Below are 14,400 nucleotides of genomic sequence, written 5' to 3' on the forward strand. Positions count from 1 at the left end.
TAACATACGATGGGCTATTAGAGACGAAGGCAATGCAAATGACACACAGTCACAGAAAACTCCGGATCATAAAAAATGAACGAAAAGGATGAGCTATCCTTAGAGAGCCTCAGCGTTGTGTGAGTACACCTCCCGGCCCCAGTGGCCCATCACCAGAGGATTCAAACATCTAAAGGTGTCCTCCATGTCTGGCGGGAAGGTCATCTCCATGTTCTCTATGTTCTTCATCCCAGGCCGTGCTGGGCTCCAAGCCCGAGGGAGACGGCAAGGTGGACGATCTGAGAAGACGAGGGCAGAGCGTGTGTGAGCGTGAGGACCTGAAGGAGAGCAGCAGGAAGGAGGTGCAGCAGGCCGTCAGGGAGACGGCAGAGCAGTGGGGGAGCGTTCTGGAGAAGGCGGAGGAGGTCCTCCACAGGGCCGAGCTCCAGTCCTCCCTCTCCAGGGAGCTGCAGGCGTTCAGCGGCCAGGCAGAGAGTGCCGGGGCCTGGCTGAAGGAGCTCCGGCAGCAGGCCGCCCCGCTGGAGACCCAGGTGACCCAGGGCAACCAGGAGCAGATAGAGAGCAGGCTCAAAGCAGCGCAGGTAACATGCACAAACACACACGCACGCACACACACACACACAGACAGACACACAGACACACAGACACAGACACAGACACAGACACACACAGAGACACAGACACACACACAGACAGAGACAAACACACAGACACACAGACACACACACAGACACAGACACACACACATGCACACGCACACGTGCACACCCACACACACACGTGTGCACTCACACACACACACACACACATATACACATACATAATAATAAAAGGTACTTCTTAAATAGGATGCTGTTGTTTGTCGTCCAATGACCTTCTGCCCCCTCCGTGGTTTCCCAGGCGATCCTTGGCTCCAGGTCGAGGGCCAAGGGCTTCCTGTCAGACCTGAGCAGAGGAGCTCAGAGTCTGTGTCAGCGTGAGGACCTGGAGGAGAGCAGGAGGACGGAGGTGCAGCAGACGGTCAGACAGACAGAGGAGCAGTGGAGGTCCCTCCTGAAGACTGCTGAGGGGGCGCAGAGGTACAGGAGTCACGTCACGTCATGTCATGGGACGTCACGTCACGTCAGGTCACGTGACGTCATGTCATGCGACGTCATGGCCGATGATGTCCTGTCTTGTGATGTTGTGTGATCACGTGTCCTGTTATGCTCATGTAGTACAGTAAGGGTATACTAAATAACATTAATGTACATTAGGGAATGCAGTTATAAGCATTAACTAAATAAAAGCTCAATCTTTAAAATTCGGCAAACAGCCATTATTTCAAAGAAAAATGTACAATAATCAGATATCCCCATCATATGCTATGCTGTGCTGTAACATACACTATGTATTCATGTTTGAATTCTCTCTCTCTTTCTCTCCCCCTCCCCCTCTCTCTCTCTCTCTCTCTCTCTCTCTCTCTCTCTCTCTCTCTCTCTCTCTCTCTCTCTCTCTCTTTCTCTCCCCCTCCCCCTCTCTCTCTCTCTCTCTCTCTCTCTCTCTCTCTCTCTCTCTCTCTCTCTCTCTCTCTCTCTCTCTCTCTCTCTCCCCCCCCCCCCCCCCCCTCTGAGCAGAGAGCTGAAGGCGGTGACGGACCTCGTGGTGTCCTGTGAGTTCCAGCGCTGCCAGGCTCAGGGGCGCCTGGCCGAGCTCCAGAGGCAGAGCTCCGCCCTGCCGCGGCTCTTCCCCTGGCCGGGCCTGGGGGACCGGCGGCAGGCAGCCGAGGACGTCAGGGCCCTCCTGGAACGCACCAGGGACCAGGGGCCCGTCCTCAAAGCCCTGCGGAGACAGGTGGAGACAATCATATAGACAAGCTGATGCATGCAAACATACGTGCATACTGTTGCACCCTAATTCATGTTAAAACACACTGCTGGACCCTAATACATGTAAATACACACTGTTGTACCCTGATACATGTAAATACACACTGTTGTACCCTGATAGATATTAATACACACTGCTGACCCTAATGCATGTAAATACACACTTTTGTACCCTGATACATGTAATTACACACTGTTCTTCCCTTATATATGTAAATTCACACTTTTGTATCCTTATTCATGTAAATAGATATTTAAAGTTGTGCAATACTCCCTCCCACCAGGCGGAGGAGGTGTTTGAGACGACCCAGGACCCCACCTGGAGAGACCCTACCTGGGCCGGGATGGGGGAGTGCCTCCCTGGCCTGCTGTCAGAGCTCACTGTGAGTCTGACCTGAGACCCTCCTCTAGTCGGAGTCCCTGGTCTGAGACTAGACTGTCTGTTCTGAGACCCTCCTCTAGTCTAAGACCCTCCTCTGGTCAGTTTAGTCTGAGACCCTCCTCTAGTCTGAGACCCTCGTCTAGTCTAAGACCTTCCTCTGGTCAGTTTAGTCTGAGACCCTCCTCTAGTCTAAGACCTTCCTCTGGTCAGTTTAGTCTGACACCCTCCTCTAGTCTGAGACCCTCCTCTAGTCTGAGACCCTCCTCTAGTCAGTTAAGTCTGGGTACCTCCTTTGATCTTAGACCATTCTCTAGTCTAATGCCCTTCTCTCTTCATCCTTCCATCCTGTTTATTTTGTAGATTGCTCTGTAGTCCTTCTGTGTTGGTCCGAATGCTCAGCGGACTCAGACTATCCTCCCGTTGTTTGCAGGAGGCGGGAGCCGACCTGGAGCTGGGCATCCTGACGGAGCGACAGTTCACCCAGCTGGTGGAGCAGCACGGGGCGGCCCAGGACTGGCTCCGCGAGCAGGTCAAGGTCCTGGGACCCCCGCCCGCCGACCGACAGGGTCTGCACAGCACCGCCAACACGCTGAAGGTTAGCGCGCACACGCACACACACACACACACACACACACACACACACACACACACACACACACAGCTTCGACCAGCCCACACCTGACCTCTGCCCCCCCCCCCCCCCCAGGCTCTCCTGCAGACGGTGGGCCGCGAGGAGCGGGAGATGAAGGAGCTGGACCCCCTCCGCGACCGCCTTGCGGCCCTGTGCACGCCGGGGGGCCGCGACTCCCTCAGCCTGGAGGTGCGTCACCTCCACGAGCTGCGCACCACCTCGGAGCAGGAGGTGCGGGAGCGGCTGGCGGCGTGCGAGGCCCGGCTGGGGGAGCTGGGGCAAGAGGCGGGCCGCCGGGGCCGGGCCCTGAAGGAGCGGGGCGCGGCGCTGCAGTGGGAGCTGCGGTCCCTGGACCAGGCGCTCTGCTACAGCGAGCCCCAGAACCACATCGCCCAGCTGCAGCAGCACTGGACCAGCCTCCAGGTAACAGCGCCCCCCTGTGGGGCTCTGGGGTCGGACGGGGGAGGTGGGAGGTGGAGCCGCCCCCCCCGGTGGCCTTCCCTGTGTGTGTCTGTGTGTGTGTGTGTGTGTGTGTGTGTGTCTGTGTGTCTGTGTGTGTGTGTGTGTGTGTGTGTGTGTGTGTCTGTGCGTGTGTTTATGTGGGTATGTGTCTGTGTGTGTGCGTGTTTGTTCAGATGTGTGTCTGTGTGTGTTTGTGTGTCTGTGTGTGTGTGTGTTTGTGCGTGTGGTTCTGTGTCTGTGTGTGTGTCTGTCTGTGTCTGTGTATGGCGCTTTGAATCGTTTTTAGTGTGTGCTAGTGTGTGACTATATTTTACGTGGATTTAACAGAGGCTGTAAATTGCAACGCTGTGAATTTAGAAACAGTTCATTAGGGAGCGGGGGGGGGGGGGGTTGGGGTTTAGGGGGCATCTTGCTCGTGGATGCCCACATGTTTACTTAGGACATCGGGGATCGAACCCGGTGCCTTTTCGACTGGAAGTCATCTGAACCACTGAACTATCCTGCGCCCCAGTTTAAATCTACAGAATGTTCCCTCCACTCTTCTGTAGAAATGTCAGGGGTCGCTTGAAGGCCTGGGGGTCAAAGTTCAGGAGCTGTACCAGGAAGTGAAAAGCGTCGCCGGGACAACAGAGGAGATGCCGTCCGAGGCGATCACCATGGTTGAGTCGCTGAAACAGCAGAACGACGAGTAAGCAAGCAGTGCTCTTGACTGCTCATATGCCTCTCATGTTGTTACGCTGAAGTTATGTTCGAGGTATAAGTGGTTTAACAGAACATTGGTTTAGGAGAACAAGTTGTAACTTGAATTTAGCTACTTATCTATTGAAATACATGCTAATTGAATCTGATCTATTAAATTCAGATTGAACTAAAGATAATTGATCCCATCTAATTGCATATAATACGGTATGATTTAACCTATCGTGTTCTATTCTATTTTAATCAAATTTAATGTTGTCTAATGTAACATAATCTCATCACATCTAATCCACAGTCTGAGGTCCAGGCTGAAAGAACGGCAGGATTCCTGCACAAAGCACACCAGCTGCTGCTCCTCTGATTGCCTGAGGGCACTGCAGCAATGGAATCTCACCAAGCCTTCAACAGACTCTCCCACCTCTGTAAAGGTATATCTATACTGCGTGCGTGCTTGTTTATATGTGGGTGAAGAAATGTAAAGCTGCTTAAGCAGTGCCCTGTGGTGGTGAGAGATGGATCATGTCTCATTGTCTCCTGACACTAGGCAGCTCTAGAGGAGGGGGAGAAACTGCAGCATAGCCTGCGGGAGGCGCTGTCGCACAGGCAGTTCCTGGTTGCCTCTTTGAAGGTGGGCGAGGCAGAGCAACTGGAGAGAGAGAGCTCAGAGGCTCTCCAAGCTGCAGTCACTAAGTCTTCTACCTTGACCCAGAGCTTAAAGGTAAGGTGGAATCCTACTTTATCTGCCCCATACATTGTATTGATTATTGTGTTGCATTTGACTTGGATTATACAACTAACTTTATACGACGTATGTCATATGTGTTGTAACGATAGCAAATTAATTCATTTGAACTCACTCAACGCATGCTTGGTTCTGGCTTCATCTTGGCTTAATTTCAGGGGTTTGAAGACAAGAAGAAACACAAGCTGCAAGCCCCTCAGGCCTCTGAGGTCCGTCCAGCTAGAGTGGAGGACGTAGAAATACCAGCAACGGCACCATCAGTAGTAGCACCACCACGGACAATCAGACCCTCTGCAGAGAGGAAGAGCATCACCGTTTTCCAGAAACATACGGAACTCCAGGAACCAATCATCGATAAAGATAAGAGGGAAACCACACACAGCGAAATTGAAACTTCAGTATCTGTAGTGCGAGTCACCACAGAGACGACGTACGTCACTGAAGACAGGACACTGACCGCATCAGAGGCTACAAGTGTGAGTGTACTTTCTGCTGAACCGGCGACTAAGGCTGGGTCCGAAGGAACAAGGAGTACAAAGTCAACTACAACGTCATCTTCAGTGGAGCCCGTAATAGTTAGAGCTGAGCCCCATTTCCCTGTAATAGTCTGGGAACCGGTTGACACTGCTGTAGGGGGAACAGACAAGTCTGAGCAGGCCAGAAGACAGGATCTAGACGTTGTTGCTCAGCCTGCTATACCAGAGTTTATGCAAACGAAGGAGGAATTTTTGATAACGACGTCTGGGTTGTCTCTTTGCCAGACCAAAATCGCTGTTAAAGAACCACAGCAGCTTCTGGTAACCAGGAGTAATCAGAGTTTGGTTGTTTCAAAAGATCCTTCTCAAGCACTGAATCGGGAACCTAAGGAGAGTCGAGAAGATTCCACTGTGGGATTCAAGATCAAATCGGAAACCATCACTGATGCACAAACTAAGCTGGTAACGAGTGGGAGCAAGTTAGAGACCTCCATTTCATCAGGAACCCTTGATGCAGAACCAAAGGAAACTGAACATGTACAGTCCACGCAAAAGCTAAAAGCTGAGCAAGCTAAGCCTTCTCCTCCTACAAGAAAGTCAAAATCTACCAAGACTTCAGACCCAATCAAAACCGACACTCACGAGCCAATCACACTGGAACAGGCTGAGGTAAGGACTACAGATCACCAGGCCCAAGCAAGTGTTACTGCACCAGTTCCTGTGAAGCCTGAACAAGATCCGACAAATGCTGAAAGTGAAAAGTCTTCTATAATTCCATATTCAACCCCAGCACTGTCAGATACAGCTGTCATGGAGAAAGCCATGGTGGTACCAGCCAGGAAAAAGTCAAAATCTTCTGGATCCCCTATTATGCGTGCAACACCTGCACAGTCCAAGCAAACTTCTGAGAGTAATCTGTCTTCTGTTTCTGTGGTAGACCGAGCTTTGCCTGTACCTACCAAGAAAGTGCAAAGCCCCAGAGTTGACACAACAACAAAACAACCAACGAAAACCACCATTACAACAACTAAAGAAATGACTAAAACTAAACAGGACCTTTCTAGGGTTGAAACATCAAAGACCCAAGATTCACCCCAAGTTGGGACAGCTAAGGTGGATGTGTGTGTCTCACATCTTGTGCCAAGCAGGAGAAGGTCTAGAGGGATTCCAGAGGACTCTACAGCTTCAGAGCCAGCCTCAGAACTTGCTGTACCTGCTGATGTTCCAACAAAGCTGGCTGATTCTGAGACCACTGCTGATGATCAGACTAAGCTTGTACCAACGAGGAGAAAGTCAAAGACATCAGTGACATCTATGAAACTTGATGGAGAACCAGAGCAGAAGATTGCAAGTTCGAAACCTGGCACGCAAACAAGAACCCTTGAGCAAGCTAAGCCTTCACCTGCAACAAGAAGGTCAAAATACACCACGGCTTCAGAGCCAATCAAAACGAACACTATGAATAAAGAAGCCATCACTGTTCGTACTGAACGAGACCCTGCAAGTGCGTCATTGATTAATCCAGAGTCAGTTTACAGGCCATCCATAGCTACTGATGTGGAAAAAACAACATCGGAGCGAACCGGTACCTTGGGCAATCAAACTGTTCCAACAACTTTAGAGACAACATTACCTGTCACTGGACCTGCTGAAGCGAAGATCAAACCAATTCAGACTAAAACAGAAAGTGCAAAGTCTCCTCTCACAGCAGAGTCAATCACAGGACTGGCCGAGACTGTTGTTGTTTTGGAGGAACCCATTGTGGTACCTGCCAGGAGAAAGTTAAAACCTGATGGATCCCCTATGACACTGGCTGATGTAAAACCTGCACAGTCAACAGAAGACTCTGAGTCTCCTCAGCCTTCTCCCATTGGAAAAGAACAGGCTGCTCTGTCTAATTCACAAAGTACAACCGTCAACGAAATTGTAGAGCCACACTCATTAAAGAAGGTGGCTTTAGTTGTTCTGGATATTCCCGCTTTCCAGACAGCGGACACATGCCCGCAGACATCAATCTCTGAGAGAGCAGACAGTGCTGGATCGATAGGCCTTGACATCACACTGGGACAGGCATCTAAAAAGTCAGAGCCAACTGTACCTCCTCAACTTTCTCAAAGTCATATAAATGTGCCCCTGTCCCTACTACCTGAGAAACAACATCCAGATGTTCCAAAACCACAGTCCACAGACCAGACTTCAGTTCTCCTGGCCCAAGCAAGTGTCACTGCGCCTGTTCCTGTGAAGCCTGAACAAGTTCAGGCCAATCCTGAAAGTGAAAAATCTCCTATAATTCCATATTCAACCCCAGCACTGTCAGAAAAAGCTGTCATGGAGAAAGTCATGGTGGTACCAGCCAGGAAAAAGTCAAAATCTTCTGGATCTCCTATTATGCATGCAACACCTGCACAGTCCAAACAAGATTCTGCTGTTTCTGTGGTAGACCGAGTTTTGCCTGTACCTACTAAAAAAGTGCAAAGCCCCAAAGTTGACACAACAGCAAAACAACCAACGAAAACCACCATGACAACAACTAAAGCAAAGACAGAAAAAAACAAACAGGACCTTTCTAGTGTTGAAACATCAAAGAACCAAGATTCAACCCAAGGAGGGACAGCTAAGGTGGACTTTTGTGACTCGCATCTTGTGCCAAGGAACCGAAGGTCTAGAAAGACTCCAGAGGGCTCTACAGCTTCAGAGCCAGCCTCAGATGTTGCTGCACCTGCTGATGTTCCAACAAAGCTGGCTGAATCTGAGACCACTACTGATGATCAGACTAAGCTTGTACCAACAAGGCGAAAGTCAAAGACATCCGTGACATCTATGAAACTTGAAGGAGAACCACAGCAGAAGATTGCAATTTCTAAACCTGGCACGCAAACAAGAACCCTTGAGCCAGCTAAGCCTTCACCCACTACAAGAAGGTCAAAATCCACCAAGGCTTCAGAGCCAATCAAAACTGACACTATGAATAAAGAAGTCATCACTGTTCAGACTGAACAAGACCCTGCAAATGTGTCATTGATTAATCCAGAGTCAGTCTACAGGCCATCCATGGCTCCTGATGTGGAAAAAACAACATTGGAGCGAACCGGTACCTTGGGCAATCAAACTGTTTCTACAACTTTAGAGACAACATCTCCTGTCACTGGACCTGCTGACGCGAAGATCAAACCAATTCAGACTAAAACAGAAAGTGCAAAGTCTCCTATCACAGCAGAGTCAATCACAGGACTGGCAGAGACTGGTGTTGTTTTGGAGGAACCCGTCGTTGTACCTCCCAGGAGAAAGTTAAAGTGTGAAGGATCTCCTATGACACAAGCTGATGTTAAACCTCCACAGTCAACAGAAGACTCTGAGTCTCCTCAGCCTTCTCCCATTGGAGAAGAACAGGCCGCTCTGTCTAATTCACAAAGTTCAACTGTCCATGAAATGTCAGAGTCACACTCAGAAAAGAAGGTGGCTTTAGTTGTTCAGGATATTCCTGCTTTCCAGACAGCGGACACCTGCCAAAAGACATCCATCTCTGAGAGAGCAGACAGTGCTGAATCGATAGGGGTTTACATCACACTGGGACACGCATCTAAAAAGTTAGAGCCAACTGTACTTCCTCAACCTTCTCAAAGTCATATAAATGTGCCCCCGACCCTACTACCTGAAAAACAAACAGATACAGATGTTCCTGAACCTCAGTCCCCAGACCAGACTTCAGCTCTACGGGCCGAAGCAAGTGTTACTGCACCTATTCCTGTGAAGCCTGAACAAGTTCAGGCAAATCCTGAAAGTGAAAAATCTCCTATAATTCCATATTCAACCCCAGCACTGTTAGAACCGGCTGCCATGGTGGTACCTGCCAGGAAAAAGTCAAAATCTGCTGAATCTCCTATTATGCGTTCAAAACCTGCACAGTCCAAGCAAGACTCTGAGACTCCTCTGTCCTCTGTTTCTGTGGTAGACCGAGCTTTGCCTGTACCTACTAAAAAAGTGCAAAGCCCCAGAGTTGACACAAAAACAGCAAAAGAACCCACGAAAACCACCATTACAACAACTAAACTAAAGACAGAAAAAACGAAACAGGACCTTTCTAGTGTTGAAACATCAAAGGACAAAGATTCAACCCCAGTTGGGACAGCTAAGGTGGAATTTTGTGACTCACATCTTGTGCCAAGGAACAGAAAGTCTCGAAAGAATCCAGAGAACTCTACAGCTTCAGAGCCAGCCTCGAATGTTGCTGCACCTGCTGATGTTCCAACAAAACTGGCTGAATCGGAGACCACTGCTGATGAGCAGACTAAATTTATACCAACAAGGAGAAAGTCAAAGACATCAGTGACATCTATGAAACTTGATGGAGAACCACAGCAGAAGATTGCACATGCAAAGCCTGCCATGGAAACAAGAACCCTTGAGCAAGCTAAGCCTTCACCTGCAACAAGAAGGTCAAAATTGACCAAGACTTCAGAGCCTATCAAAACCGAAACTATGAATAAGGAAGTTATCACTGCTCGTACTGAACAAGATCTTGCAAGTCTTACATCATTCAATCCAGAGTTGGTCATCAGGCCATCCATAGCTACTGTTGTGGAAGAAACATTATTGAAACGAACTGATAACAAGGACAATCAAAAGGTTTCTACAACTTCAGAGCCAACATCACTTGTAACTGGACCTGCTGAAGTAAAGATTGAATCATGTCCAACAAAAGACGAAAGTGTCAGGTCTTCTTTCACTGCAGAGTCAATCACAGGACTGGCAGAAACTGGTGCTGTTGTGGAGGAAAGCATTGTGGTACCACCCAGGAGAAAGTTAAAGCCTGATGGACCTCCTATGACACAAGCTGATGTTAAACCAGCACAGTCAACAGGAGATTCCGAGTCTCCTCAGCCTTCTCCCCATAGTGAAGAACAGGCTGCTCTGTGTAGTTCACAAAGTTCAACAGTCCATGAAATTATAGCGCCACACTCAGTTAAGAAGGTGGCTATAGTTGTTCTGGATATTCCTGTTTTCCAGACAGTGGAAACATGCCCACAGACATCAAGTTCTGAGAAAGCAGACAGTGCTGGATCGATAGGGGTCGACATCCCACTGGGACAGGCATCAAAGGAATCAGAGCCATCTGTACTTCCTCAACGTCCTCAAAGTGAAATAGTTGTGCCCCAGTCCTTAATTCCTGAAAGACAACCGCAAGTTGTTCCAAAACCTGAGCCCAAAGACCAGACTACATCCCATCAGGAACTTGCAAGTGTAACTTCACCTGTGGCTGTGAAGACACAACAATTTCAGGCAAAACCTGGAATTCCAATAAGGAAAAAGTCATCAGCTGCATCTGCTGATGATCAGACCAAATCTGTCACTAGTACTGAGGAGAAGGCCAAGCTTGTATCACCAACCGGGGGAACATTGGAGACATCAATAAAACCTGCTGATACCGAACCAGAATCCAGCAAGGATAGTGATCGTCTTCTGTCCTCAACGAGTTCAAATCCTGATATAAAAAGCTTTGTAATGAGAACCGACAATAAAACCACTGACGTCTTCACTGTGGAACCCAAGGAGGCATCGGATCTCATGAATCTGGAAAGTTGCGTTAGCCGAGAGTCCGTCACAATGGAAACCGTGACTGCTGTTGTGAAAGAAGCACAGCTTGTACCAACCAGAAGAAAGTCTCAGACTGCGCTTTCATCTGTGCAACCTACTGATGTACAACAGCAACAACAGAAAGAAAGTGAGGGTCCTTTGTCCCCACAAAGTCCCAGATCTGAAATTAAAAGGCCTTTTGTGGAGGAATGTCCCAAACTTGCAAAAACCTCAGAACCAGGAACCATTTGTATCGTTGATGTCAAGCCTGAACAAACTCAAAGAGAGCCCATCGGTTTGGACTCTTCCACAAAACTCCAGAAGTCTGTCCCAATACTCCCTAAAAATGTCGGAGTTCTGGAAGCTAAGCCTGGACCGACCAGAGAAGAGAAACTGACATCTGAGCCGGAAAAAGAGGAGGAGCCTGAAATTCCGAAATCCTCCAAACCTTTAGATCCAAGTCCAACTAATGTTGTAAAAGAAACTAAAGCTATTCTAACTGGCAGCAAGGGTCAAGATGATTCCACAGGTGCTGTTGACCATAATGCAAATGCAGAGGCCAAGGTAAAATCTGATACACATTCTAGATCCACCAATGAGGAACCTTTATATCTTCTGTCTTCTCAAACCTTTGAGACAGCAGCTTCAGAGCCAGCTTCAGATGTTGCTGTATCGGCTGATGTTCAAACAAAACACATACAGGCTGAGTCTGTGGCCACTGCTGTCGAACAGACCAATGTCTTACCAACTCAGAAAAAGTCAAAGACTTCAGCATCATCTATGAAAGTTGATCATACAGAACTAGAGAAAACAGAAAGTTCTAAACCAGGCATGGAAACAGTTGCTCTTGAGCAGGCTAAGAGATATTCAAAGGGTGTTCTCCCTGCCGAGACGTCAGAGTCATCGATGAAACTAACTGATGCAGAGCTTGAACAGAACATGGAAACAGAGAGCCCTCGGTCCCCACAAAGTCAACTACCTGAAACAAAAACTGCTACGCTGGAGTCAAAAAGTCCAACAGTTTCAAGGGTGTCAGGGTTACAGAAGGCTGGCAACAAAACCACTGATGCCAAAACTCGACAAACTGAGTCCGTCATAGACAAGGCCACTGAAGAAACACTGCCTGAGCTAACGAGAGAAAATTCAGCAACTACATCTGATGTTCAGACCAAATCTGACATTAGTACTGGGGAAAAGACCAAGCTTGTTACACAGACCAGGAGAACGTCAAACACATCAATGAAACCTGCTGATGCGGCACCTGAATCCAGCAAGGATAGTGAAACGGCCAATAAAACCACTGACGTCTTCACTGTGGAACCCAAGGAGGTATCGGATCTCATGAATCTGGAAAGTTGTGTTAGCCGAGAGTCTGTCACAATGGAGACAATGACTGCTGTTGTGGAAGAAGCACAGTGCGTGCCAACCAGAAGAATGTCTCAGCCTGCGCTTTCATCCGTGCAACTTACTGGTGTACAAGAGCAACAACAGAAAGATAGTGAGGGTCCTTTGTCCCCACAAAGTCCCAGATCTGACATTGAAAGACCTTTTGTGGAGGAATGTCCCAAACTTGCCAAAACTTCAGAACCAGGAACCATTTGCTTCGGTGATGTCAAGCCTGAACAAACTCAAAAAGAGCCAAGCAGTTTGGAATCCTCCATACAACTCCATAAATCCCTCCCAAGAGAGCCTGAAACTACTGGAGTTCTGGAAGCTAAACCTTTAAAAGAGACACAATCTTTGCTTACTGAGAGCAAGGGTCCAGGTGATTCCAAAGCTGCTGCTGATCATGTTAAACGCTCAGAAGCTAAGGTAGAATCTAAAGATGAAATGGATCTTGTCCCAGCTAGTATCAAGTCAAATCTGGAACTTTCCTCTATTTTGCTGCCAATTGATGCTCAACAAGTACCAACAGAAACTCAAATTGTCATAATGGGACACACCTTACATGGATCAACCAAAACCAAGAGCCCAGAACTTGTCACAACTTCTGAAACACTTTTTTCTTCTGGGAAAACCTTTGGACACCTTAAGCCTGGGGAAAAGATGGACCTTGAAAGACCAGCAGAAATCTCTATGAATCTTGAAGAGACAAACAAGGGCAAGGGGTCAACAGAGCAGTCAGTCTCTTATTCTGAGGCTCATGATCGTCCTGGCACTCCAAATGTCCAACAAAGTGTAGGAAGCACACAGGAAGGTGAAACTATTGTAGAGGTGGAGATCAGTCCAATGTCTGAGCAGAGTCGTGTACAGAGTAGCATAGAAATACAAGTTGTTGATCCAGTGGCTTCACCTTTTGACCAACAAGACCCGGGGAGTGTGGTGTCATTGATCATTACAGATTCAGTCACGGGTCCATCCATTACTGCTGTTGTGGATGAAACAGAGAGTCTAGAAGTTTCTAAGACGTCTGAGTCATCAAAATATGTTACTGGACCTCCTGATGTGAAGACCTCCAAACCTGACCAGATGAAGGTGAGATGGCTGTGTGAGTGTGTGCGGTGTCTCATTCTGAGAGTTTTGCTAGACCATCATATCTCTTTTTTTTTTGGGGAATGCACGGCATGCAGTGTCTAAGGTCACCAGGTTTCTGTCATCTGTCTTATTAATCAACCTCTGTCAGAGTTTAGTGTTTAAAGTCACCGTGTTTATGTCATTATCTGTCATATCAATTTACGTCTGTCAGAGTTGAGCATTCAGAGAGGCGTATGAATGCAATGTTTTTTTTAAAGCATTGTAAGACATAGTGGCACTGTATGTCATTAATGGCACTGTTTGTTATGCTTAAAAAGTTGCTTTGCATTTATTTTACATTTATCATCATTCAAGTTCTTAAAAATCCCTTTCCTGGGCCTCACTATTCATCATCTTGGCCACCTGCATACTAACGGTGTAGTGAACAGTTCCTCCTGTTCTGGTCACTTTGTGTCTAACTGGTATCCGTATGCAGACTTCCATTTTTATTCTCACTTGGATGGCTAAAAAATCTAAAAGAAAATGGAACTAAATTAAATTGAGATGGATAGAATATAATTGCTCCTCTTTTGGGCTTTCTGCAGATTGATGATGAAAACAAAGAGAAGGGGAGAGAAAGGGTAGCAGAAGAGAGATAAAGGAGGAGCGATAGAGAAAGGAGAGAGAGAGATGGAGAGAAAGAGGATAGTGGGGAAGAGAATGCAAAAAGACAGAGGCATCAGTGGTATGAGAGGCAGGAAGAGAGGAAGACCAGGAGAGGGAGGGAGGTACACACCGCTCTGTGTGGCTTCAGGGGCGTAATGGATATCCTCTTTTGTATCCACACATTGCAGTCTATGAGTCAGTCCCCTCTTTCCAACGGTCGCTGTTATTGGGTTTTTATTTTACTTAGGGCTAGGGAGTCGTAGGAGTCGTAAGAGCTGTTTCACATATAATTGTATTACCAGTTATGGTTGAAAGGAGCGTTGAAGGAATTAGGTAGGAGATATAAAAGTAGATTCAATTCAGAAACACTTTCCTTTGCAATATTATCATCCAAAAACATCCAGAAATAATTCAAGGTAGTTCTTTCTGTTTGACAGTTAGATGAT

At 47.7% G+C, this 14,400-nt stretch overlaps 1 protein-coding gene across 1 annotated transcript in view; it reads left to right on the top strand.

Annotated features, from left to right (window-relative positions):
* Positions 1 to 14,400, top strand: part of syne2b (spectrin repeat containing, nuclear envelope 2b) — a 141,610-nt gene that overhangs the window by 58,069 nt on the left and 69,141 nt on the right. Inside the window, 10 exon segments of the mRNA XM_060052824.1 lie at positions 234 to 581; positions 901 to 1,079; positions 1,617 to 1,833; positions 2,153 to 2,251; positions 2,681 to 2,845; positions 2,957 to 3,304; positions 3,892 to 4,031; positions 4,338 to 4,470; positions 4,587 to 4,760; positions 4,943 to 13,309. Of these exon segments, the coding sequence (XP_059908807.1) occupies positions 234 to 581; positions 901 to 1,079; positions 1,617 to 1,833; positions 2,153 to 2,251; positions 2,681 to 2,845; positions 2,957 to 3,304; positions 3,892 to 4,031; positions 4,338 to 4,470; positions 4,587 to 4,760; positions 4,943 to 13,309 (10,170 nt within the window).

Source organism: Gadus macrocephalus, chromosome 5, assembly GCF_031168955.1.
Source record: "Gadus macrocephalus chromosome 5, ASM3116895v1".
Lineage (NCBI taxonomy): Eukaryota > Metazoa > Chordata > Actinopteri > Gadiformes > Gadidae > Gadus > Gadus macrocephalus.